Source organism: Carassius gibelio, chromosome A18 (assembly GCF_023724105.1).
Source record: "Carassius gibelio isolate Cgi1373 ecotype wild population from Czech Republic chromosome A18, carGib1.2-hapl.c, whole genome shotgun sequence".
Lineage (NCBI taxonomy): Eukaryota > Metazoa > Chordata > Actinopteri > Cypriniformes > Cyprinidae > Carassius > Carassius gibelio.
In genome coordinates this window covers 19727388-19753610 of record NC_068388.1, presented here as the reverse complement: position 1 = coordinate 19753610, position 26223 = coordinate 19727388, and the positions used below count along the sequence as shown (strand labels likewise).

Below are 26223 nucleotides of genomic sequence, written 5' to 3'. Positions count from 1 at the left end.
TATATATATATATATATATATATATTTATATCTTGGTAAATAAGATTGTCTTCACATCATCATGCATATTTTCAAACATGAAATGCGTAACTATGCAAACAATACAGTGAAATGAAACGTTTTTTTTTTTTTATATATGTGTTCAACCTTATATAATCTCATAATTCAGTAAAACTACGTTACACTTTTTGTTTTCATCACATGTACTTTAAATTCGTATCAATATATATGCATATATTGTATCATGTTAAAAAAAATATAAGAACTATATATGGAAATAATAATTATTTAATATATCAAATATGTTCAGTGACTTAACACGGTGTGCAGAGGAGGCTGATGCAGTAAGAGTTTATTGGTCTGTAGATGTCATCATTCACGCAAGGCCTTTGTTCTGCAGTGAATGTGTTTTTAATGCCGTGTTTGTGTATTGGGATGGGATGGGAGTAGCGTGTTATGACAGTGATCAGGTGTTCTTGTATTGTCTAGCTGCTTTTTTGTTGTCGGGTTTTTCCGTGACCCTCCTCCTGAAAGCACGCACATGCACTAACACACGCTTTGCCCCAGGGACAGGCCCAGCTGAGTGCGTGCCACAATTACGTATGTCTTTAGAGCTCCTTTTGATTCTATTTGCATTTTTACATGTGCAGACCAACACACACAATCCATCAACACAGCTTAGCAAGAGTGATTTTATATAGTGTAAACTTGTGTGCTTTTAACACACACTTCATTTGAATGATGTGTTGGCTTAAAACAAGGGTGTCAAAGTTATCTCATTTTCCGGAGCTAAAAAAGTCCTGATTTAATTTATGCTGCTTTTGGGAATTATTATTGGTCAAATGTTTATTACTGTTTAAAGGAGTAGTTTACACTCTTCTGTGTTTGTATGCATATGGATGAAAGTGAATAGAACAGGGCAAGTGTGACTTCACTTTGATCTTTTTGATGCTTGCTGACACCAGTCACAATTTTATCTGCTCATTTTTTAATGATATATAAAAACCTCCAAAAAAATGTGTTCAGACATCAGCATCACTTTCAGTCTGCAGCCTTGCAACACCAGTGTGAAATGCTGAGTTAATGTGTCTTTAGCATCACACATCACTGTGTTATAATCAATCATATATTTTTTTTTTTTAAGTAAACATTTGAAATGAAAATGAATATGTCTGTCATCACTTACCCTCATGCAATTCCAAACATTAAGTACTTTATGGGGCTTTTTCTTGGAGCCTGACAACCCTGGTCCCCATTGCCTGTACAGTATTTTTTTTTTTTAATTTATTAATTTATTTATTTTTAACATTCTGTGTTCCACAGAAGCAAGGAAGTCATGTGAGTTTGGAATAATGACAGGTGGCTCTTCCTTCAAAAAAATGGAGCTGAGCATGTTGATAGATTAAATTGAAATGACAAGAGATGCTTTAGTTCAGGGGAAAGTGCTTTTTTTTTTTTTTTTTTTTTTGTCTAAACTGTGAAAAATTGGTTTAAAAAGCAGAACTGAATGTTAAAGCCTGTATCTTGAACATACAGTATATCCTAATAATCTACTGAAATTACTAAAATATCCTTGTAGAGAATATGATATGTGCTTTTTATTCTTCGAGTGTATGTTCATGAATTGAATGTTAGGTGCATTTTAAAATACTTCTCGTTGGAAAAAGTATTTTCTAGTAGAGCATGAAGTGTGTTGTAGACACCTTTCCCAGAGAACAGGCCAAATGATAATGATACCTTTTCTAATAAAAGACAGAGAGGAAGGATTTGTGCAGCGCAGGGTAATTGCTACTTTCTAATCACCAAGAAAAGACTTTAGACATTTGTCAAGAGTGCAGCTTAAGGGGTTGGAGGAGCTTATGTTGCATTTATTCCAGTAGAAGTGTGAATGTAATGAAGAAACATTTAGGAAAAATTTCATTCCAGAAAAAAAAGAAAGAAAGAAAAAAAGAAAACTCTAGTGTAAAAAAAACCACTTGTTCTCATTACTGTAATACTATTATAAATATCATCCTGTCAGGACACACAAATCAATGCATGAATTAAATTTAATCAGCACACAAATTAAATGTAGTGTTCAGTGCTATAAACCCTACCAATGGCATACTTTGTAAAATTAGCTTTACATATCTTCATTGGAAAGGGTTTAAACAATGTTTTGCATGCTTGCTCAATGAACCATAAACAGTTATTGCAGATCCACTTGTGGAACAGACAGCTTACAGGCGGTAGGCAATTAAGGTCACATTTACAAAGGGACCTTTCTACTGACTCTGGAAAATACCAGAAGAAAGATCCCCAGGGTCCCTGATCACCTGTGTGAACGTGTCATGGTCCTGCTCCAGGGAGGCATGAGGACTGCAGATGTGGCCGAAGCAATAAATGTCTGCAATGTAAAATGTATAAGACAATGCTACAGGGAAACAGGAAGGACAGCTTTTGCATGTTTTTGCAGTGTCAAACAACATGTAACCATGTGTCCCTCCAGTAATGTCTAGGAACTTTCAAGTGTCTTGGAAGAGTGGAGTAACATCTCAAATTTACAAATTTGATGAATGAGGATGAACTTTAGATTTTTTGTTCAGGTACCATTATTCTGTTTCTGTTAGTAAATTTCAGTGAAACTTGTTCAATTTATGCCTATGCTGCTGAGCTAGATACATTTTAATAGCAAAATTGCAATGATCAGAACTTGCTGGGAAAATATGGGACAGTTCATTTAAAAATGATTTAGATCAAACTGCTTGATCCATAAATTATAAACATTATATGATGCCTTTATAACCTTTTTTGGAAATTGTAAGTTTTTATTACCTGGTCGTTCAATATAGGGAAAGAAACCTCTCATCATTGAGAAGTGACCAAAGTCTTATGGGTCTGGAACCATGGAAGGGGGAGACAATGATGACATTTTCATGTTTTAAAAATGCTTCATTTTCTTCATTTTGGCGAAAAATATGCTTTGAAATTTCATTCAGAACCACTGAAGAAAAAAAAAAAACAGTGCAAATCATTGGTAACGTTTTTTTTTTTTTTTTTTTTTTTTTTTTTGCTGTTTTTAAATGCCACAGTTTTGAATAAGAACCACTTTTAATTCTCAACCTTCTTGGAAACATTGGAAATGTCCCCTAGGCTCAATATAGCTCAGTAACAATAATTCAATTATTTCAGCTTTACAGTAATTTGGTGACCTTGGGTTCCTTTCGAGCAGCTTGTATTTGTAAAGGCAAACCCTATCTCTTCTCTCCATTCGTCTGCTTTTCAGAATATCAGATCCCAGGCATCCCAGATGCCCTGTATAACATTATGGGGATGTTCAAACACACAAGAGCATCTGAGAGCAGCAAACACCCAGGAATGTGTGAATGCAAAGGATGTGGAACGCCTCGCTCCAAAAAAAGAGACTGTAACAGTGAAAGAGCGAGCGGGGATGGAGGCTGCATATAAATGTGGCTTTCTAGAGCTGGGCCTCTCTGGGAATTTGCCACAGCTATGTGTGAGGAAATGTAGTGACCCCAGTATGTGTGTGTGTGTGTGTGTGTGTATGAGAGAGAGAAAGAGAGATTTTTTAAAAGGGTGTGATTCTTCTAGAATGCCTGCTAAAAACAAATGAAGAGCCTCTTGTGCTAACAAAGACAGGGCAGCATTGACTCACAAACAGCCATCTGATGTCTGTCTCACATCAGATGTCTCAAATTAGGCCCATTTAAATCCCCTCAGGCCTGCATTTGGCTTTTAATGCATGGAGCACTGTGTTGAATGGGACATTGATTGGTTGAGGTTTCAGTCAGGGGTCACATCAGTGAAATTGCATGTCCAAACACTCTTCCCTTGGATAAACTCCTCACAGAGGATGACAACATTTATCTAGGAGGAATGTGGGATTACCCGTAGTGTGTATCTACCTGTGCTAAGATCAATAAACACTTTTGTATTTTAAATACAGGTTGAAGGCATTTGGTTTTATTACTGGTTCTAGGACGTATGCACCTGCCAATTAACTAAATTACTACTATTCATTTCAGGTCAGTTCAGTGTTGTTTCAGTTTAGTTCAGTAACTCTGTTCATCAATTATGATATGAAGCATGTTTAATTCAGTTATATACAGCTCTACAGAAGGCAAGTTATAGTGTCATTATTCAACTCAAGTAATTCAGTTCTGTTCAATAGCAGGGCCAATGTTGCAAAATGTTATGAAACAAATCTTATTCAGTTATGAAGTAGCTCTACAGATGAAAATAATGTAATTATCCAGCTCAATTCATTTAAAGTTTTGTTCATATCCAATAGAGTTTAAAATGATAGCCTAAACTTGCAGCACTGTCAGTTTAAACCAATTTAGGAACTAATGACTCTATTAAATCAAACAGACTTATAAATTAGTTAACCAAGAAAGTCTAAATAATATTTGATACAAGTTGTCTGTTAGCATGGTCATTTCAATGATAGTTGCTTGGCTGGCCATGCAGCCTTGAAAGTATGATTTTAAATCTGCCATCTTTGTGGGTTTTCAGTTCTGTATCATCCTACTTGTTTTGAGCCAATCACAAGCCACAAATACACACACAGTCGCAAACTCTTTACTAGCCAATATCCAGAGCTGTGATGTCAAAAGACAATTTAGTTTTTATTGCATCAGAGTACTTATCAAAAAATACTCATTGCAGTCAGATGGTGTAGTTACAGCATCTACCAGCAGGGGCAAACAGGGTTACGCATCCAAGCAAAACCTTGACTCTTTTTCTCCAACAGTATTGGGCTCCAGACATTTTAACATTTATTTGAAATTTGGGGTCCTCACACAGATTATAAGTGATTCAGAAAGAGGAAAGGAGTGGGTGAGATGTGACAACTGGATTATGGATAGCTCACATTTAAAGCTGTGAGATCCAGGATGTTCTGGTACTAAGCATCTATTGTTCCCTCCTCACATCCCTGAGCTTGTTTGTGTGGGTTCAAAGTCTTAAATTTGAGGTGAAAATGATGAATGTCTAACTCAAGGTGCTTTTGTGTTCATGTTAAATGGTGAGAAATGACTTTTATGTGTGTATGTGTCTGGAGTGTTTGGTCAGACTCCATTAACCAATGCTTGGTCTGCAGGTACAATGACAACACCATGAATCAAAGCCCATAAGCCTGAGGACTGTGTGTGTGTGTAAGCGAGATGGCAGTGCTTGTTGAAATATTTCCCCGCTGGCTGATGTAATTACAGTTCATCCAAACCCCCTTTACAGTGAATAGCTGTGATTTCTCACCATTTAACCTATTATTTTATTTTCATTCAAGTGCTCTCCTCTAAAATATTGAAATACTTACAAAATTCAGTACTTTGAAAAGCAGCTACGTGGTTGCAGATTAGAGAAGTGTTTAGATTTTACGCTATATAATCTATTAGCTGTAAGCTGGTCATCCAAAACTAGTTAGCTGATGATATATTGACTAGTCTCTTTACAGTATGCACTTTTTTCACAGTTTTAACAGAATTGCTTTGAAGTTGATGAATTTAGAGATGCAGATTCCCTGAGACGGTTTTAGCATGCTTGGGGGATGTATAATCTTAGCCTTAGACCACACTGTCCACATTCCCAAACTGTAACTGCACAAAACTGCAGTTCTTGCCCAGAATCAGCTACAGTTTGATATGGCTTTCTAGCTGTTTCTCTGAAATTTTATAAAGAACAGTTAACCATAAAAAAAAAAAAAAATGCTAATTTGCTGAAAATGTAGTCACCCTCAGGGAATCCAATCTTCATTGGAACAGATTTGGTGAAATTTAACATTACATCATTTGCTCACCAATGGATGCTCTGCAGTGAATGGGTGCCAACAGAATGAGAGTCCAAACAGCTGATAGAAAAATCACAATAGTGACCCCCACAACTTCAGTTCATCAGTTAACATCTTGTAAAATGAACATATGCATGTTTGTAAGAAACAAATTAAGGCATTTTAACTTTAAGCTGACACTTCCAGTCAAGATACCATTTGTTATCCATAATAATTCATCCTCCAGTGAAAAATGCTGAGTTCCTGTTGTCCCCTCACATCAAAATCAACCAACATATTTGTTTAGATCTGTTTTGGACCATTTTTGCTTAAAACAGTGCTTGAGCTGTGCATACTTGTCTACTGATTCAGATGAGACAACTTTTTCACTACTTTAGCTGGTGACCCGAGTTCAATTCTAATCTTGTGGTCCTTTGCTGATCCTGTTTCCGTCTCTCTTCCCTATGCTTTCCTGTTTGATCTGTTCTGTCCTATGAAGGCACAAAAAAAGCCAAAAATATAACCTAAAAATTAAGTTATGATTATTATAATTAACCATAACTAAATCACTCTGTGGTAAATTCTTGAAGATACCAGGCCAGATGTGAGTGACCTAAAGAGTCAAAAGATTGGCCACTACTGAAACTCAAGAGAAGTCTCTCATACAATCTTGGATATCTGATGCTATCAGTGTATTTTCTGTGTGTGTGTGTGTGTGTGTGTGTGTTTGTGAGCTTATGTGTTTGTGGCTATAGTCTGAGCCAGTGGAGCAGATGTTTGGTGCTCAGCTTACAAATGACTTTGGAGGATTTCCCAGTGAGATGTGGAATGGCTTATTCTCCAACAAGAATTCAAAACAAGGGGCTAAAAATAAAGTATGTGCTAAATCTCTCATCAGTGAAGACGATAAAAACATCAGTCATGCAGCTCTTGAGTTTCAGCCCACAGATCCAGCATACAAAAGGATTGTCAGCGTGTGTTGGGGTTCGGTGATTATTTGCAAAATATTTGCATTGCACTGAAACTTCATCCAAATATGAACATCTGGGTTTGGCATCAAGAATGACAAGTGCCATGGTTCTTGAGTATCCCAAGAACCACAAATGCATATTATATTATCATCTGTCTTACAAGTATGTGTTGGGTTGTTTCATTCTTAATTAACAAAGAAGGGGGAATAAAATGTAGTAATATTCTGTGCAGTAATATTTTATTTCAACTATACATGCTGTGTTAAAAAAGTCAACAAAAATATTCTTAAACAATGACTGTAATTATTTACACTTTCACAGTACAGCTTTACAATATCTACACATGAAAATATTCCAGAAAAGAGAAGCTGTATTCCAACTGCCAATTTTTGCACAGTATTAAAAATAAAAGGTAGACCAGTCTGGTTTCTTTGCACATAGAGTGGTGACTGAACAGTAAAGGCTTGAAGTCAGATTTATATTGCAATATACAAGGCAGTTCAACATAGGACAACCTGAACCAGAGCACAGGATCTACTCTTACTCCTTTAATAAAACTTAACTTTAGCAGGTGATGATGCACCAGTCTCCACTTAGCTGCTTTAATACAATCAGAACATGTAAACAAACATGAAGCTTTGGGCTTGAACAGGCAAGTTTCCCCTTAATATACTGACATTCCCAAGTAATTTCAAACAAACATTGAGTATCTAATTGCAGATGACCCTCTCTAAAAACACTCAAATCTCGATTTGACCCCATTAAATGTTGTGAAATATGGTGAGCTGAGAGTCAGGTGATATACATTTTAGATTTATAATACATTCATTACATGGCATCTCATCATCGCAAATTAGCACCTTCCAGAAATGCATAAGAATAAAATTACAATAAGAAAATGTCTTAGTAATTATAATCTTTTCCTTTTCCTAAAAAAAAAAAAAAAAAAAAAAAAAAAAAAAAAATGTACTATTATTATTTATTTCTCTAAAAGAAAACCATTCTGAAGGTCCAGCCATATCATGGTATTCCCATCCAGGGTTAGATTACTGGTCATATCCAACCAAAAATCATTTGTTTGATGATAGTGAAATGTTGAAAATCAAACTGCACTCCCATTACTTTAATAAGGCACACAAATACACTGATCCAGGTAAACTTGCCTTGAAAATATCCATACTTGAATAGTTGTATATTCACAATGAAGCTATCACTGGCACAACTCTGCAAGACACACTGGTAGGTACTGTAGTAATTGTACACTTATAGTGAGTATGGAATTGAGGCCTCTTTTAAACAAGCAAAGTGAAACGTAACTCTCAGATAGGGTCTAGTATGGAGCTGAGGTTGGGTTTTGCCACAGAGCTGAAAAGTGGCTTGTAGTAAGGAATGTGCTGTTTGCAGTTTTATGTAATGCTTTGCCCAGGAACTAAAAAGTAAACTCTCTGAAATGGTGTAAACTGCAAGGAATACTTAAGAACGTAAAAGGAGACTTCATACACCCAACAGCAGTGCTTGGCATTTAAGAAAGGAGAAAGCTTAATAAATGATCTGCCGTATAGCATAGTTGAAAGTTGACTTTATGGGTTTACAGGATTCCCAGTGATTTACTGAAACTAAAAATGACCAAAAAGAATATTGTACATTTGGCCAGCGTGATCCTGTGCTGAGCCTGTGTGTTTAAAAGCTTGACGCAGTTGACACACAGAACTGCTGCATGGAATGCCACACTGTAGTCTGTTAAACATTGTCATCGTCTACACTTAGCAGCACAAATGTTGAGGGCACTTTTACACTGTGAGTTTTTAAATCAGTAGCCCAAGCAGGAGCCCTGGACATTTCTTTTGCACGCATAAATGATTAATTTATGTCTGGAGTTCTGTGTCCAAACACATCAGACGTTAATGCACCAAAAATGTAATTTATTTTATGACAGCGATGACTCAAGCTTGTTCAGAAAACAAACACATGGTCAATGAATGCACACTGGTTAGCCCCAGGGACTAATCAAACAGAGACACGCACCATGTCCCTTTCACTCTGTCTGTCTTCTGGAGAGATTTCCAAGCAAGAATATCATATTTTCCAAACAGTAAAACAAATACAGTTCACATTGATGGGGTTGAACAGTGCACTGGGAGCTTACGCTGCCCGATCGCCGCAGCAACTACGCAGCTGCTTTATGCTGCACGTCAGCTGAGACCTGTGACCTCAGGCGTCCCTGCCGCCTTGAAGATCAGAATCTGTCACCTGCCACTCAAGCATGACAGGACAACGTCATAGCGAAATAGCACAACTACCCCAAAACAGAAGCTCTGGCATCCAATTAATTTCCCTTCATAGGAAACAGAGACTGGCACACCATATCTCTGCGGACCGAACACTTTTACTCCCACCGTCCATTAATGCACGAGTAAGATTCGGCTAAGCATTTCAGTAGCTATACTTGTTCACTGCCCTCATTTGTGCAGTCTGTGGTGCAAAGCCATTGGGTATGGGTGGCACATCTGGCTTTGACGATGCTGTCCGTTTGATGGATGTTCGTGGTAAAGACCCATGACCACTGTAGCTGCTCTGCCGGGATATGGAAGGTGTCATAGCCATTGGTACCCCGTGAGAGTCTAGTCTAGTGGGTGGGGTAGGAGTTGGGGGCATGTACCCACCTCTGTTCAAACTAGGTTGCCGGGACACTATGGCCCCACCAGGTGAGTGCAGCCCTTTGGGCGGTGAGGAAATGGAGTGTCGCTGGGATGAACTGCGTTGATACCGCTGTCTCTCGAGAGTGCCCATCTGCCCTGTGGGCGATGTTGGTGTAGTTGGCACATCCAGTCTCTTGGTTGGGCTATTTCTGGTTAAAGAGGAAGATGGAGAGTACAAGGAGGCCTCTCGGCTTGGGACTTTGGGTGGAATCTCCGTTGGGCTTACAATGGGTTCCAGCATTAGGTGCTGTCGGGATTTGGGCATCTCCACCATAATAGCTTTGGGGTGGTTCTCATTCAGGTGCTTCAAGAGGTCATTCAGTGTGTTCCTGGCATCCACATTACACCGCTGGTCTTTACGGCCAGATCTGGAACCATGTTGATCACTATTCTGGATCTTCTTTTCTGCTTGAGACCCTTCAGGAGTACTGAAGGATTCCCTGTTCTCATGTGTGGCATTGGGCAGTACCACGGCACTGGGGATGTGGGGGTTGCTGACAGTGGAATGGGGTGGGGGACTGGAAGGAAGGTACGGATGGATTTTGGTTGGTCCATCTTTGCGGGAGCCACTCATCTTTCCATGAGCTCTCTCCCATTGGTTCTTAATTGGCTGAAGACTCTTTTGTTGCAGCACTGGTGTGGACTCTGGTGTAGGCAGTGCTGCTAGTTCTGGTGGCTGCCCACTCAAGAGCATCGTCTTAGTGTCTCCGGTGGTTGGTACCTCCCTCCCATTGCTCAACAGGTTGGTGTAAAGTTTAGGAGTATCTATATTGGGTTGGTACTCTTTCACAGGACTGTCGAACAGACCATTGAGCTTGGCAAAACTGTCAGTGGAATCAGTGCATGACTGTGCTGACTCTGCATCTTTTTTGATCTTGCGTGGAGTGCGAAGGAAAGCATCTCTATAGCAGTAAACGACCATGCCCGCAATGAATGCACCGAGCAGGAATGCAGCTAACACACAGGAGACAAGGATATTCATATGCACCATCTGGTTAGATTCACCTGCTTGTATTTCCCATACACCTGCAACACAGATAGCCAAATACCATGTTAACACACTCGCACCGTTGATCACTGAACAACTCTCTCTTTAAGCAAAAAGTCCCAGCCCCACCACAATTTGGTGTGAATCAAAAGCATACAACTGTTATTTCCAGCATTTATGAAGCTTATTAAAGAAATATACCAAGAAAGAAATTCAAAAAATACAATGAGATATCCTGTTTATCTATATTAGTAAAGGAGGCAAATTAGTAAAGAGGTGGGGTGGAACATTTTATTGCAGAAGGGTTGCATTATCAAGTGAGTTAATATGTTGTTGTTTTACACAAGAGTTTCCCAAAGAGAATTAAGCCCGCTGTCTTTGTTTAGTACCCAGGGGTGAGTGTTGTTAGTGTCCGCATATATATTCGAAAGAGTTAGTTGGTGAATAATGTTGCTCGAGAGGTGCTTAAAAGTGTTGCAAGGCCTTTGGAAGATTTCCTAAAACCAAAAACCATTGGCAAAGAAAGAAAAGGATGGAAGAAGATAAATATGTAGCCATTTAAGACAGACTGAACAAAAAATGTCATAGAAAATGCATTAAACTAATATATATATAAAATAAAGTTAAATGTGGAAGACAAATCATAGTAACATAAAAGACATTTAAAAGTAGGAAAACTAATAATAAAAAGCTTTATATGCTGATGGAATCTAAGTATAGCTGCCTGCATCATCTCAATAGACTTTAAGAAAACAAGGCATTGTGCTGACCTGAAAGTTTTCAAGAGCACTTGCATCCCTACTTTGTTAATGTAGTGTGACTGACTGCAGTATTGCTTATCATGCCATTCTGGTAAGGAATGGGCTGCTATCAGAGATGTATGCACTCTCTCAGTAGACTAGCAGCACTAATAGCAGCTATTACCCAGAATTCCATGCAGCAGCTCAAAGCGCACCGGTCAAGGCCTTACCCTCCAGCACACCTGGTATATGCTCAACAGAACGTGAAGTGGCTGGGTCATCATGGAACACAAATTTCCGTGAGCCAAAGAGTTGGGGAATCTGAGTGGGGATGGTTTGAGGTGATTGTATGGGTTCAGAGGTCACGGGCACTGTGACTGACGATGATGGCAACTCCATGTCTGTAGCAACAAACAAACTGTATCTGAATCTGAGCCCATGATAGGCACAACGTAATGATTGGGGTTAGTGCATACTGACAGGACGTCATACGTCAGTTTATAGGATTCTTTGAGGTAAATCTTTAGAGATTGACTCTGATGTTATGAACCATTACAGGGATGTAATGGCTGTGCAGAGTCTCAGGTAAGGAAAATTTCAGCTTGAAAGGAGGGAAAGGATGAAGATTATCTCTAATAGAATGAGGAGATGACAATATAGTCCAGGGAGATGATAAAGTGGAGACAGCATATATCCATGCAAGAACGAAAGAATGAATGAATGAAATGATAGACAGGCTGGTGCTGAGAGATCAGGTGCCTCTCAGTGATAATGGTGATGATATGATGAAAAGCACAGGAATAAGTGTAGGTGCAGCAGTAGAGGAGAAAAGAAAGGGAGAAAGATCTCAAGGAATGAATCCAGTGCAGTACAGGAAACTAACCAGAGGTTGGGTCGCCATATGATTTGAAATCTGGCGCTGATGTAGTGGCCAAAAATTCTAAAAGAATTAAAGGAACAGGAAATCAGCATAAAATAACAAAAATAAAAAGTCTGAAATTATAAAAACGCTAAAATAGTTTTTACTACAAAAGAATAAAAAAGTGTTTGTTTTCCTCTGGTTTACACTGTATCGCTCTTTCACTTTCTGTAATGTTAAGCCCTACACAATGTATGTGTAAATATGTGAGTGTTTAATTGTCAAAGGAATTAATATGATGTTCGCGTGATATGTGTTAATTTCAGTCAGCTGAGAGTGTGAGGGGGTTATTGACGTCACAACTTCTAACTAATGTTTCTGAAAAGGGGCATGTGTTGATGAGCTCACCATGACAGTCGCCGAGGTGAGCCGTGTTGCCATATTCGACATCTTGCTCATAACCAGTTCTGCAAAACAGGAAAAAGAGTAATAAGATAAATGAGTTTGTACTATGGATACAAGTTCTGGGCATCATCATTAACATATACTGTTTTGCCTGTTTCAAAAATAAAAATAAAAACAGCAGGCATCAAAACTAAAAAAATATGTGTTTCATGAAGAAAATTGGAAATGAGAACTGTTAAGTTAAAAGAAGAAAGAATCTAGCTCAGCTTTTTAGGAAATCGGTTGCAGTGTCAATTATTCGGTTTAGTGTTCTCAGTATATCCTCTAGGTAAATCTGAATATTTTCGTGATTGACTTACTGCACAGCTGCAGGAATGCGCTCACAAGCTCCATGTGACATCCAGCCGCAGTAGGGGTCTCTAGATGCAATACAAGACCTGCAACACACCAAAAATATTGTTTATACCAACACAATATGAAAAAAAGAACACACTACACAATGGTTAATGAGGCTTTGTGCTGTTCAGACTATAAAATTGAAACATATTTGAATTGGATATGCCAAAAACTGTATAAACAGTGTTGCATTCAGGACTCACTTTTGACAGGAACTGTGTCGTTCACAGCGGCTGAGAGGTATTCTGACCACACAGCTAGAAAAGGCCACATAGAGTGTGTGGGTGTCTTTATCTAGATGGAAAGACAGAATTCGCCGATCGTCCTCATTGCTGGATAAACACCTGGGAGAAAAACAGAGGGAGGGAGATGATGAAAAACAGATAAATCACATGTTATCGGATCTATCCGTCAGTCGCTGTTTTCTTCAGTCACAATTCAGCAGAAGGAAAACAAAACACACACACACACACACACACTGACGAATGAGAGTGAGAACATTTCGCTTTCACAGTAAACAGGTCTAATCTCATCTCAAAGGTTCCAAAACTTTATTCAGGTCACAATTTGGGACTCATTTCTGGCTAAATAGCCAAGACTACTTCATAAAAAGACCCAGAATTTTAAGTCACGAGAATGTGTCTAAAAACTAATCATGAGATAATTATAGGATGAAAACATACTTGGCTTGGTTGAAAACATCGATCTCCTCAAGTAGGATGCTGTCATTTAAAGACAGTGGGGACGTCTTAGCCAGCACTTTTAGGACGATGCCTGCCTCAGAGCCAATGAAAACCACCGTGTAATTCCTCTGGGGTCCTGCAGTGTTATCAACGGCGAGTGCCGTGAGCCTGTACCTACAAAGACAAAGGAAAAACAGTTGAGTACAGGGCCGCTTTTCAGTTGCAAGGAGACGCCTAATTTACAACAGCTTAACTTAAGCTGACACAAGACAAAACATGTTGAAAAGTGACACATCTATCAAGACCTGAGCTAGTTAAATTAGGCGTGCCAGTTGTTTAGTATTTGAAACCAACGCTCTTTGCTGGGAGGGTTAAAATGTTTACCCAGTATTTATTTAACAGCTGACATTGGGTCAAGATGGCAAACTATTCAGTGTGTTGTATTGTAATTATGTTTTTATGTACAAATCTGTGCTAGTATTAGATTTCTTTCTGATGGATTGCAACAATTTTTTTCTGATTATGAAATATAACCATTTCAGTTAAATCAAACAGAGCTGGTGGCTTTTCCTGTCAAAGCGGGCAGACTTTGCAGTTTGTCAGAAGTCTTGATTGCAGCATATCCTGCGTGAGTGTCAGACCAAGGTTCTTCAGACTGGGCTGAATGGTGGCACTGTGCCGTACCTGACTCTTGTTTTGGTGAACCACGGTTCGTCTCCAATGGAGGGGACTGAGGAGTCCATGAGTGGGTGTGACTTGATGAACTGAAGGGTCTCGTCTGGAAACTCGATGGAGGTTTTGTAAGACTCTGCTGAACCGTGTCCCGCACAGCAGCCGGGTCTGAAAGGAAAAGAAAAGTTGAGGCAAAGGGGGCAAAGATCCATGTGCCCCATGCCTGTAAATCTATACCTGCCTCCAAATGGTCACTGCGCACACAGGTTAAATATGCAGCGTGTCCAATTACCTTATGTTAATTTTTTATGTCGCAATGATTAGCTGTCATGCACTAGTGCGTTCACCAACCTGGGCTTTGGCAACTTCTCCTCTGGAAATGGTGTCCACACCGAATCTGCTGTTTTTTGCTCTTTGAAACGGCCATGGAATGCTTTCTCAATGTCTGCCATGGAGAACGCACACACCGCAGAGCCAGGGATACTGAATAAGTCAAGAAACAGTGACATTAGCGCTATTCAGCCCGTTTCCATGTGAAGATTTTGTGGAAAGGCTTGTGACAAGCTTTACCTGTTCAACTGGGTGGTGAAAACTCCAACCACAGAAGGCACCCCATTAATGTCGATGATGTCCGTAATAGCCTGAAGAACGTCAAAGTAGAAAAACGATTCTCCGGGAACGGAACAGTTCAGGCGAGCCTTAACAAAAGTTGTCCAGTGTTTTTCCAGCACCCGCTGAGACCCTCCCATGTCATTTTTACAGATCCGAGCCACTCTGGAGTAAACCGCCTGCAGCGAGAGAAAAATAGCGGGAGAAACTCAGCATCACTCTCTAAATAATAGATCTATCTCCCCGGCGGCTAAGTTGAATCTAAATATACGCAAGAAACATCTTTTTTTCTTTCTTTTAGAACAAAACTGCAGTGTGCTAGAGGGCTTGAATTAGCACCATGTAACCATCTTAATAATTCACTACTGTAAAACCTGCTCTCGATGCAGGTGTTGAGTACAATATTAACTAAACTTAAATATTAATTAGTCTGTGGAATAAAGAAGTCATTATATGGGCCAATTTAAAGCAAATCCTGAGGCAATGGATGATATATTGACCCTCTGGAACAAACATTCATCTCTAAATAAATGCCTATGAATACTACATTAACATACAAATCTGAACTACATTATTACAGTTCAGAAGCCAAGGTATAACCATCTGATACCATCACTAATACCATGGTGCATTACTTTTTGTGTGTGTTTTGTGAACATTTGTAGCAGTGTTAGCATTGTACATCACATTGCGTGTCATACCTTTCCCAAGTTGTTGTGCTCGGCTGCGATTTCTCTGAAAAAGAAGTAGACAAAATCCCCATAGTCCACGGCGTGGAGAAAATGTGGCTCTGGAAGAGAAAGAGAGAGAAGCATTAGCATCCCTGCCGCTGACCTCAAGTTAAATTTTTATGCGTTTTTGTTGAGTGTTGACCTAGTTTGTGCCACAGGAAGCTGGATTTTACATCAACAACCACCGTTTTCTCTCCTCCCCCATTGACTTTTTTAAGGTATGGTTACAGGTTATAGATCAGATGTGTACTGGGTTCAACAAGGTTAGCATAACATGCTGACTAGCATGTACATTAAGCAGACAAGCAGGAGTTTCTGTACCTTTTAACCACTTGGAGTCATATTTGATGGTGCGAAGGGCAGAACCGTCTCCCATGCTGCGATAAATCACAGCATCGCTGGCCAGGAAGTCTGCCACCGTCGCTGAGTACAGCTTACCATCTATGACATAAATATGTGAGCTTAAAACACACTTCAGCTTCACTACGCAATTACATACAACTCGAGCAAAGTTGAGAGGAACACAAATCTCAGAGGAAAGGTCTATTTAGACCAAAACAAAAAACACTCATTTTTAGATGCAATATAGAATAAACAAGAAATACAATTTTTACTTCATTGCACCTGCTCTTTTATATGTTCCAGTTACTGAAAAAATAAAATAAAATTTGCGGTCTAAATAATAATAATAATAATAATAATGAATACAGTTTCTTGTTTTAATGAAATTAAATTTAGTGAGTTTAATGCTTAAACAAAAAACAATGTCAATATTTGAACTAGAAAACAAGACAAAATACTGATGGTACTGTTGTTGTTGTTTTTTTTTGCTGTGTGTGGCCTGTACAGACTCATACAGATGCAGGTGTGATATCAAAGTGTACTAATTGTCGTCAGGTTGTGCTGTTCCTGTCTGTAGCCTATACTAAAAGAGCTGGCATGAAGACAGGACGTTCTCGTGGCTTCTGATTTATGTTCAACGTCAGTCTTGGCTCTCATTGGAGCATTAATTTGATCCAAAACCTTTAAAAATCATGGCAAAGTTATTCATCATCCCCCTCATTATCCTGACAGCTCTCATACCAGCAAACAGGGCAACGTTTGTCTGCTTTGCATCAAACGGGCATCGGGCCAAACCGCTGATCTCTTCCCCATCAAACTCCAAGTTATCCAACTAAATAAGAGAGAGAAAAAGAAAATATAGAGATCCATAGTCCTTATCTTCATTATACTGTAAAACTGCTCCCATTCATATTAACCAGTCACTTATGAGAGGAAATCAACATACAGACAGTTGACTTACCCTGTAGTAACGGCACATGGGGTTGAAACCATTTGTTCCGCAGATGAACACAAGATCATCGTTTCTCGGAACCAGGACTTTAATGAAGTTATGGCACTCGTCCTGAGAGAAAGTCAAGACAGAGTGATTTATGGTTGCTTCAGTGCTGTAAATACTACAGAACCAGTGACAAGTGATTTATGCAAAAGAAGGAGGAGGACTCACTCTGTGCTTTCCCTTCATGGCACACGTCTCCCTGTCCGCCTGCCCCGACCGCCACGTCAGCTTCTGTGACATCACACACCATCACCATTAGACACAGCTTCCCACCCGCACACTCTTAAACATTAACAATGTACTACACCATGGGCAGGGACAGAAAGACAGAAACAGAAACCTAGCGATTTACAAAAAGCGCTGCCATGACTGGATTCAGATCTTTGATTAACAAGAGTTTTTATCACTTGTCACGCCTCGCAAGAGACAAGAGCACATTGGTCATAAATTAATTTACTGTGAACCCACCCTGTATGGAATAATCTCGTTCCTGTAGGACTCTCTCAGACTCACTAAATATACCTGGTCCCTGCCAGAGAGAGAGAGAGAGAGAGAGAGAGAATTAGTTCACACACAAATTTCTACTCATATTTCTAATGGTCATCGACCAGCTCATCTGAACTGTCTGAACAGGTCAAAAGGTCGAAGATCTCACTTCCACATCCTGTGCTGACTTACCTGCCCGCAATGAAAAGCGTATCATGAATCTTGGTCATCAGCTGAAAGTCCAGTCTGTGCTGAGATTCGTTGCCAGAGGGGCGTCCACGGAACACGGGGTACTGGCGTGCATCTGTAGAACAAACAGATGCGCCGTTATTCAGTATTAATGTCAACAGAGATCGATGTTGGTATTGATCGGCTGTGGCAATTGCATGTTAAACTACCCTGAAGAACGACTTGGCTAAAGTAATGAATATTACACCAGCAGGTCCCGCATTGACGTCCAGCGAATGCACTGTCAGCATGCTGGAGTGTTTTCTCACTGCGGAGCACAGCAGCACTAATGCAGCGACTCTATTTGTGAATGTCTTCTTCCAAAGAATGTGGATGACTGTTTCTTCAACCAAATACAGGCACTTTCATGTCCCTAAATTATTACTTCATAAGTTCTTTTCATGCCTTACCATAATCTATTTTTGTAACCTTTCAAATTACTTTGAAAATGACTTTTTATTGGTTTAAATGTAGTCCCAAACCCAGACTTTCAATACTGAACTATAAAAATCCATTACAAATATCATATTATTTTTATTATGATGTTGTGTATTATAACAATAATTAAACAAGCCACTTCAATATTTAAATATTCTCAAAATATTCTATGTTTCCTTTAATTTGTGGTGTCATTTCCAGCACAAATAATTTAGCTACTAAAGTTTTTTTTTTTTTTTTTAAGTTTGTGTTAGTCAAAAGTGTCAATGAAGAAAATGTTTAGGGTAAAATATAGACCTAAAACAAGAAAATATTTGCACAAGAAAAAACATGGATACACCTCAATTTATTTGTAGTATATTACCATATATCAGAATATTGTTGTCTTGTCAAGAGTAATTTTGTTCAATTATGCAGAAATTATGGCTATTTTTGTGACTCCTTTTTTCCTTTGAAAAACAAAAAATGTTGTAGGTATATATCCACTAGCCACTGCTTATGGGAAATGTGATGCACAAGTAAGAGTTTAGAAAAATGTGTGCTTTACGACTTTCTAAAAGCCTGCAGTTCCAAAGGTGCCTCTAGCTGAAGAAAGACCTGTGTGTGTGTATGTGTGTGTTTTAAAGAACTTGATAAAGATCTCATGCAGATGGTGGCAATTAATAAACAGTGAGGTGTCTGCTGGTTCTTACAGTGTCGGTCCACAACATCTAAAGGGATGTTGTCCTCAGGAAAGCTCACAGCCTCCAGATGGGACACCAACAGCAGCAGTAGCAGCAGGTCAATCGTCAGTTCTCGCCACCCCATTGCTGGCACAGAGGTCACACACCTCCTGTACTGCACTGACGTAGATGTTACCTGCAACATACACAAACGCATGCAGTCAACACCATCAGCCACTATTCATAACTGTTTTCTCTTGTGTTTTTGTGCATGACCTCTGTCAGGATTTGCTATGTAGAGTAGGACGTCTGTTTTTTGTGTGTGCATGCGAGTAGGTTCACTCCCAACAGATCATTTAGAGTGTGTGTGTATGTGCATGTGTATTTGGCAGCCAATACCCATGATTGAAAATCTGTCCACGAGAGGAAGGTCAAAAAACAGACAGAGAGGGGGTGGAAAGCGAGAGCTTAAGACTCCACACATGCAAACGTTGTGCTGTCAGCTAGCTCTGATACACACTTTAACATGTACACTGTATTTAAGGATGTCATTTGTGTACTATTAAGTGTGCAGAGTTTGTGTTTGGATTGTGGAATATAATGGGGAGTGTGTTTGTCTCCAAATGGACATTCAAACAGGAAGATTTTCAGAGGTCTGTGTGCTGTGGTTGGGGTCTTCTCCTGGAGAGACAATCATCTGTGCATATTGATGAGCAGCGTAAAGTCAAATATTTATAAAGCTACAAATTATTCATGCCAGCAAAGCCCGGACGGATATAAGCAATTTACATGGAGACAACAAACAGCTTGGCGGAAGGATAGAAAGTGAGTGAGTCAGGCCTCAACCACTTCCTGAGTGCGTCCCGCCACACATGCTTGCATACAGTATTGACATTTTTGCAATTAGCAGCCCTGCACACCTGCTCCCATGCTGTACTATGCATAAGCTGCCTGTACCACCCTGCCATTATTGATTAGCTGTTGATTGATCAGTTCTCAATTAATCAGCTGAATGGGATGTGGCCTGGGGAAATTCTCCAACAGAAATACGATCCACAGTCCTTCAAGGAAAAGGAGATTCTCTGCTCATCTGTTGCAATATTGGATCTTCATTTCAACAGACTGACTACAAGGGATTCTGGGCTATCATGCTTTGATCGGATCAATAGAAATGACTCTTTCTCTGGCAATTATTTTATATGAGATAAGAGAAAAGGCTGATGATATGAGAAGACAAAGTTATGGAAAGGGAGACAAAAGACAATCGTATAATAGAAGACAAGAAAAATGAAGGAAAAAGTGAGGGGAAAAGGCAAGATGAGACATGGTGAGAAAAGGAAAGATGAGAAAAAGGAAAGAAGAGGTGCTGAGACAAGCACGAAAGACAAGATAAGATGAGAAGACAAGAGAGAAGACAAGGCAAGAACTGAAGCAAGGAGAAGAGCTGAGAAAAGGATTTGAGGTGAGATGAGAATCGAACACATGAGACAAGAAGTGAAAAAGGAAAGAAAAGATAGTATAGACAAGAAGGACAAACCACAAGAGATGAGACAAGTATTAGTGCAAGATGAGACCAGAACCAAAATGAATAAGAGGAGAATATAAGAAAAGGAGAGGCAAGACAAGACCAGAGCCAAGAGAAAGAGTGACTAGATGAGAAGAATTGAGACAAGACAAGGCAAGAATTGAAGAAAAGTGAGACAAGGAGAGGACATGAGACAGGGATTGAGACAATAGAAGAAAAAGATGGGACAAGATGAGAAAAAAGAGACAAGAGAAGCTAAGACAAGACAAATTATTGTTATAACTACAGATACTATGAGAAGTATACACCAGATTACATTAGAGAAGAATGAGATGAGAAAAAAAGGAGAGACAAGATGAGACCAAAAGTGAAGAAAAGACAAGATAAGGCAAATAATTGAAGCAAGGAGACACAAAGAAAGACATATAAGATAGGGATAAGTGTCAAAATAAAAACCAGAACAGATGATTCCAAAAAAAAGAAGAGAAGAAAAATGACAAGGTGAAAAATGGATACAATATGGAGAAGTATGTAAAGAAAGAGAACAAACAAGATGAGGAAAACACACTGGATGAGACGAAACAAGCATGAGAGACAATATGAAATGAGAAGAGAATGATCAAAATGAAAACAAGATGAGAGAAGGAGAATGAGGCGAGACAAAAATGAAGATGAAGTTGTGAGCTTGAGTGATTAAAAGCTTTAATGTTTGGACAATCAGTGAAAGTCAAAGGACAAGGTGTCAAAAAATGTGTCTATCATAACCGAGTTCCAAATGCATTTCTTTTCCCATGTGCATCCTCTATAGGCACAGAAGTGCACACATCAGATGCATGGCGCTCTCGGAAGGGTTCGGGAAACACTGAATGGATTAAGCGATGTGTACAAGAGGAGCCCCAGTTTAATACAGCACAGAGAGTCTAATCACAGCTTCACAGCGCCGTTTCATTTCCTCCGCCTGGATATTGATTCAAGAAATAAAGAAGGATATTTCCAGCACCCTGGAACATACTCATTGTCAATGCCAGAAATCCCTCACAAACACTAATCATTTTTCATAGAAACACCACAGGGAGTTACGCAGACACACTACAATAACACAACAATTCCAGTGCACGGAAAACACCAGACTTGGGCAAAGAGAGCGAGGGAAACCTAATGCAAAACACAAACAAAGGACATACAAAGGTCAGCCGTCTTGAATTTCTTTTCAATATACATCGAGCGCAACATGTTTTCTATTGAACGTCTTGGTTCGGTTTTCCATTCTTGCCCTCCGGTGTATGAGCCTGGACAGGCCCTGCGTGGAGAGAGTTGACTAGTCACGCAACCTGTTAGTGTTTAGCTGCTCCCCGGCTATTCTCATTACAGCCTCTCTCCGCGCGACGCAATCACACACTCGTTGATGTTTTTGGCTGCGTTTCCCGGGATGCTGGCACGACGCTTGAGTTGGCAGGTCGTTCCAGTAAGATTGCCTGCAGCAGATCCACCCAACACCCGCCTGCGGGAGTCCAGCTGCAGGAAATGTGACAGTGAAGGCCAAAAGAACAAAGCCAGTCAGTGACGCTATGTGGCTTCAGTTAACCTTATGAAATAAATGCTCCCCAACGGAAGAAATAGGTGTAGCTGATGTGCTAAGGCTAGTTTCATGCATCCTGATGCAGGAGAGAATAATGTCATTTAAGTGAGGAATGGCATTTCACAATCACTTTGCTTTAGTTTAACGTGAACCCTGCAGGTCTGCCTGAGGCCTGACACTGAGAGGGAAAGTGAAAGAATATATCAACAGAAGCTCTAAAACAGGGTTGGTCAGTATGATCATATATACCACACAACAGCAGAAATATGCCAGCTGCTGAAATATTTGCTATACCACGGTAGATATATACAAGCAGCTATCAGTGCTCATATATATATATATATATATATATATATATATATATATATATATATATATGCGTTCACACACAAAGCGTAGGTCCCGTAATGACACATGGCATCAGGATGTGACGTGTAATGCACGAGTAGAAAACGCTAGGCACGTTAACTTTCACTCAAGCTGGCGAAAGACATCAGCTTCAACGCGGATAGTGAAGAGTTAACTGATCTCTGCTTCATTACAGTTTGCACAATTTTTTTTCATCGCGAACATTGATCTGCCTTCAAAACAACTGGTAAAAGAGCATTATCACTACGACGCACCCTTTACGGCATTGGTTCTGGCTTTTGTTTACACAAAGCTAGTTCCGGGACTAAACCCGGCAATGTTACTAGATCCCCAACCCAGGATTGATCCAGGAATCAATTCCGGGACGTGTTTGTGTTCACACAGAAGGCGATCCGGATTCCTGGACCAACATGCAGTGTGAAAGGGGCTAGAAAGACTCACGCTGAGATTAGAGCTTTCCCACACAAAGCCATTAAAATCACAGTTGTTTACAGACAGATCACAACTTGTTACTCCACAGCTGTAAGACGGGTCACCGCCCCACCTGTGCACCTTATTCCCCACCCCCACTCTCCCAAAGTCATCTCCTGCAGGTGTGTGTGTGTGTGTGTATTAAAGGAACAACAGAGAGCATGAGGTCCTTTCAATCCCGGCCAGTGAAGAGACCTCCATGCTTTAAAGGTTAAATCAGTTACTCAGGCCTGACCGAGGATGAACACAAGACAGCAGGACTGGCGTGGGCTTAGTGGACACAATGTGGCCAGCTGTTGTGACTGACTTTATTCACAAACACATGAAAAGTGCTGAATCTGCTTCATGGTAAAAGTTTCAGTAGAGGTAGATGTTATCTGCCGCTCTCTGAAAGAGGGTTCAGCAGAGATAATAGGAATTGCAGGGGGGCAATGCACTCTTGTGGTTTGCATTTATATTATTTTTAAGAGATGGGTCTTTTAAACTCAGTTTACACGTCACACATTCATGAAGGACAAATAAACAAAACCATACTTTGGGAAAACAGCATATCCCATTAACTTCCATATGGTCAAACAACAAGAAATGGTTGGAAAAGAGCTATGGGGCGCACTATCATACATGACCAGCACCCTTCTGAGTTCACAGTAGAAGTCATAAGACTAATTAATTTGATATACAGTACATCTACACATGCCCTTTTCCCCCTTTCTTTTTTCATTGTGGAGATTTCCTTTGATATTGGCTTGGTTTTATATTAAGCAAATGTATTTTTTTCTTCCTGACCCTTAAACCTAACCCTCGCAAAACTGCTTTCTTGAATTTTAATTAAGACAATATTTTGTTTGTTTATTAAGCTGTTTTCTCATGGGGAACGTTGGCTGCTTCGCAGGTGATTTCAGGTTTTACTGTCCTTGTGGGGACAGACGGTTCTCACAATCTAGACAAAAGCTCAGCACTAACATGTTCTAGTTTTTAGCTGACATTTTAGTTGTTTAGCTTATGTTGTATGTATTTGTTCTACATTTATTGCTCACTGGTTTTTAATAAAAAATATTTTAATAGTTTAAACAATTGTTTAACCTTGTAAATTACCATGTTTAAAATATAATTGGTGGATAAAGGTTATGGGACAATTATTTTTTTGAAAGAAAATTAAGTTTGATCTACAAAATATGTACAGAATTTAAACGTATGTTTCCTTAGTCTTACAGCATGGTAGGCCTATATGAAGTTATAAGACATTGCAATAAATAAATTAATTTATGATCTCAATCTTCAGTCTCCCCCATTTCATGTTTTGTTCTCAACATTTACCTCAGTAGTGTTTTGCCTCAAAAAGCTTACACAGAGAGAGAAAAAAAAAAAAAATTCTTGTGCCATCTCCTCGGACTACTTAATCATTCACATAGTTCATTCATTCTTCTGACGGTTTTCACTCACATAAAAACTAATTTAGTTTAATTTGCTACGTGCGTATACATTACAGCGCGTCTCGGATGTTACTCAATAGTTTATCTATGATCGATTCAGCCCAGATGAACAGCATAAAGCATCTTCAAACTAAACCTTCTCCACTCTGAACCCCGTCTATGGAAAGAGCATGTGAATCAAGTCGTTCAAGCTGGAGCCGAGGCATGACGAATCTCTTGAGTTGAGGTAAAAGCATAAAGACAACAGAGGAGTGTTGGGTCGTTAATAGCTTCTGCTGGGAAATTGATTGTGTTAATGCATGACCATGGGCTCCATACCCACTTTACACAACAACAGCAACGCTCTCTCTCCCTCCCTCTGCCTCGAATATTCTAAACAGGCAGTAGAGATATTATTATTGTTCTGTTTCTCATGAGATTGTATCAGTTTGAATTATATGATGCAACTCCCAGGCAAAGGTTAGATAAATGTAAGGCTCTAAATCTTCCTCGTTGTAGCCTACTACTATGCGAACTTGGCTCCCTTATCCCTCATCATTACGGGACGGGAGAGGGGGGTCTGAAGTGCATTATGATGATATATCGGTTCCACTCACTGTCAGAAATTAACTGTAAGTGATTTTCAGGGGCATTTATGACCTTTATGAGATGTTTTTTTTTTTTTTACACAATCATGTCACCCAATGCCAAATAGTCTACATCAAATGAATTAGCCAACTGAAAGTGTATTTCTATTATTTACCTTTCACTTGTTAGGTACAAACTGTGACATTTTAGCCTAAGTCGGGTTAATTTCTGACCCTTGCCTTGTGCCATCTATTCCGTTTATTATATGCAAGAATAGAAACGAGACAAGGCTTGAATCAGCTTCTGTTTCAGCTCTGTGTGTTTTCCAATACTGAGTTGTTTAAATTTCGTTTTTGTAGGCTTATTTATATTTCATTTTATTATTATATAATAACAATACAAACACTATAGCCTATGTAAAAAAAAAAAAAATCCCTTTAATCGAATAAACGCATTGTATCAGCAGGATGTTTGGCACTGTTTCTCTCATTAATAACGCCAAATAAAATCAGTTACTTTTATCCAATCGCTTCCAGTCGTCTTGAATTAACAGTCTAAATGCAGAAGCTAAAATTTAAACTTGTAGAACTGCACTATAGCCTACTCTACTTACTTCAAAATCTGTGGCAACAAAGTGTGAAGGAAAACAGAAATCCTACCTGAATGTTCTCCAAACGAGCATGTAGGCTACGACACTCTCCGCGTTATATTCCAAAGTGTTTTACGCTATTAAATCCAGTGAGATCAGATAAGCATGTGTGCATCTCGGTCCATAAATCCAGAAGATCCTTCTGTGTTTGTTTTATCCGAACCACGCAAAACAATTCCCGGAGCCCGTGGGTCTCGTCCAGCTCCTCTTCTGGATAAAGCTTTGTGATCTTCATAAGCTCACCGATCAAATGGCACCAGGACCCTCCCTCTCCTCTAGTACCATCCCCCCGTCATTCACCAAATCAATACAACCCAAACCAAATAAAACCAAGTAAGTTATTACCTCGAGATCTACTCTTCAAAATGAAGAACTTTACGCGCGTGCGTCACTCCGATAATAAACAATCCGAATCTGTGTGAACGGGTAACAGGGTGGTAAAAATAGCTCCAGTTCTATTTTTGCACTGCACAAATAGAACTAGAGTACTTCTGATGTTTTGGAAATTTTTTCCTTGTCGTTTCTTTTCCTTTCCCCCATTATTGTTATTTTTTCTGCATTTTCTCTTTTAAATCAACTCACCTCATCTGAATCCGTGATTTTCTTTGCGTGATTTGGATCGCAACAACTCTAAGTCGAGCTTGAAGTGTCTCTCTGCGTTCCGAGCGGGGGAAAACAAACTAATGCACGGCAAATGGTGTAACTCGATCCATCCCGAGTCCTTCCATCAGAAGAGCCAACCACAGCCTACCCTAGAATCTGATCCCTCCCCATTCACTCTCTCTATCCCTCTCTCTCTCTCTATACTCACTCTATCCACTCCAGCGCTAGTAGATGTGGTTTTTGGCTGCTTTTCCCTTGCTCTGCTGGTTTTTTTTTTCTTTCTCCTGCCAGAGTTTGAGACCTATATTGTCTGTATATGTGTATGTATTTATTTTTGCATTTAAAGATATGTAA

General features: G+C 39.5%; 1 protein-coding gene across 6 annotated transcripts; it reads right to left on the bottom strand.

Annotated features, from left to right (window-relative positions):
• Positions 1–6960: 6960 nt before the first annotated feature.
• LOC127934465 (semaphorin-6D-like) lies at positions 6961–25994 on the bottom strand. Of its 6 annotated transcripts, none has more exons than XM_052531869.1 (19): positions 25849–25994; positions 18704–18869; positions 17538–17649; positions 17328–17388; positions 17028–17090; positions 16824–16925; positions 16604–16694; positions 15842–15961; positions 15491–15579; positions 14751–14968; positions 14532–14663; positions 14193–14348; positions 13509–13682; positions 13029–13169; positions 12789–12866; positions 12433–12491; positions 12049–12105; positions 11396–11566; positions 6961–10463 (listed from the first exon to the last, which is right to left on the bottom strand). In XM_052531869.1, exons 2-19 carry the CDS (start codon positions 18816–18818, stop codon positions 9172–9174), a joined length of 3231 nt encoding a protein of 1076 aa, XP_052387829.1. In that variant the 5' UTR covers positions 18819–18869; positions 25849–25994; the 3' UTR covers positions 6961–9171. The 6 variants fall into 6 exon arrangements, with proteins under 6 accessions (XP_052387829.1, XP_052387830.1, XP_052387828.1 ...); XM_052531870.1 differs by having other exon boundaries at positions 11408–11566; XM_052531868.1 differs by lacking the exon at positions 25849–25994 and adding an exon at positions 25277–25810.
• Positions 25995–26223: the final 229 nt, after the last annotated feature.

Coding starts and splice junctions, on each gene's coding strand:
- LOC127934465 (XM_052531869.1), bottom strand. CDS start 18,818: ATGGGGTGGCGAGAACTGACGATTGACCTGCTGCTACTGCTGCTGTTG. Junction 13,683..14,192: donor TTCACCAAAACAAGAGTCAG/GTACGGCACAGT, acceptor TTGTCTTTGTAG/GTACAGGCTCACGGCACTCG. Junction 13,170..13,508: donor GATGTTTTCAACCAAGCCAA/GTATGTTTTCAT, acceptor TTTTTCTCCCAG/GTGTTTATCCAGCAATGAGG.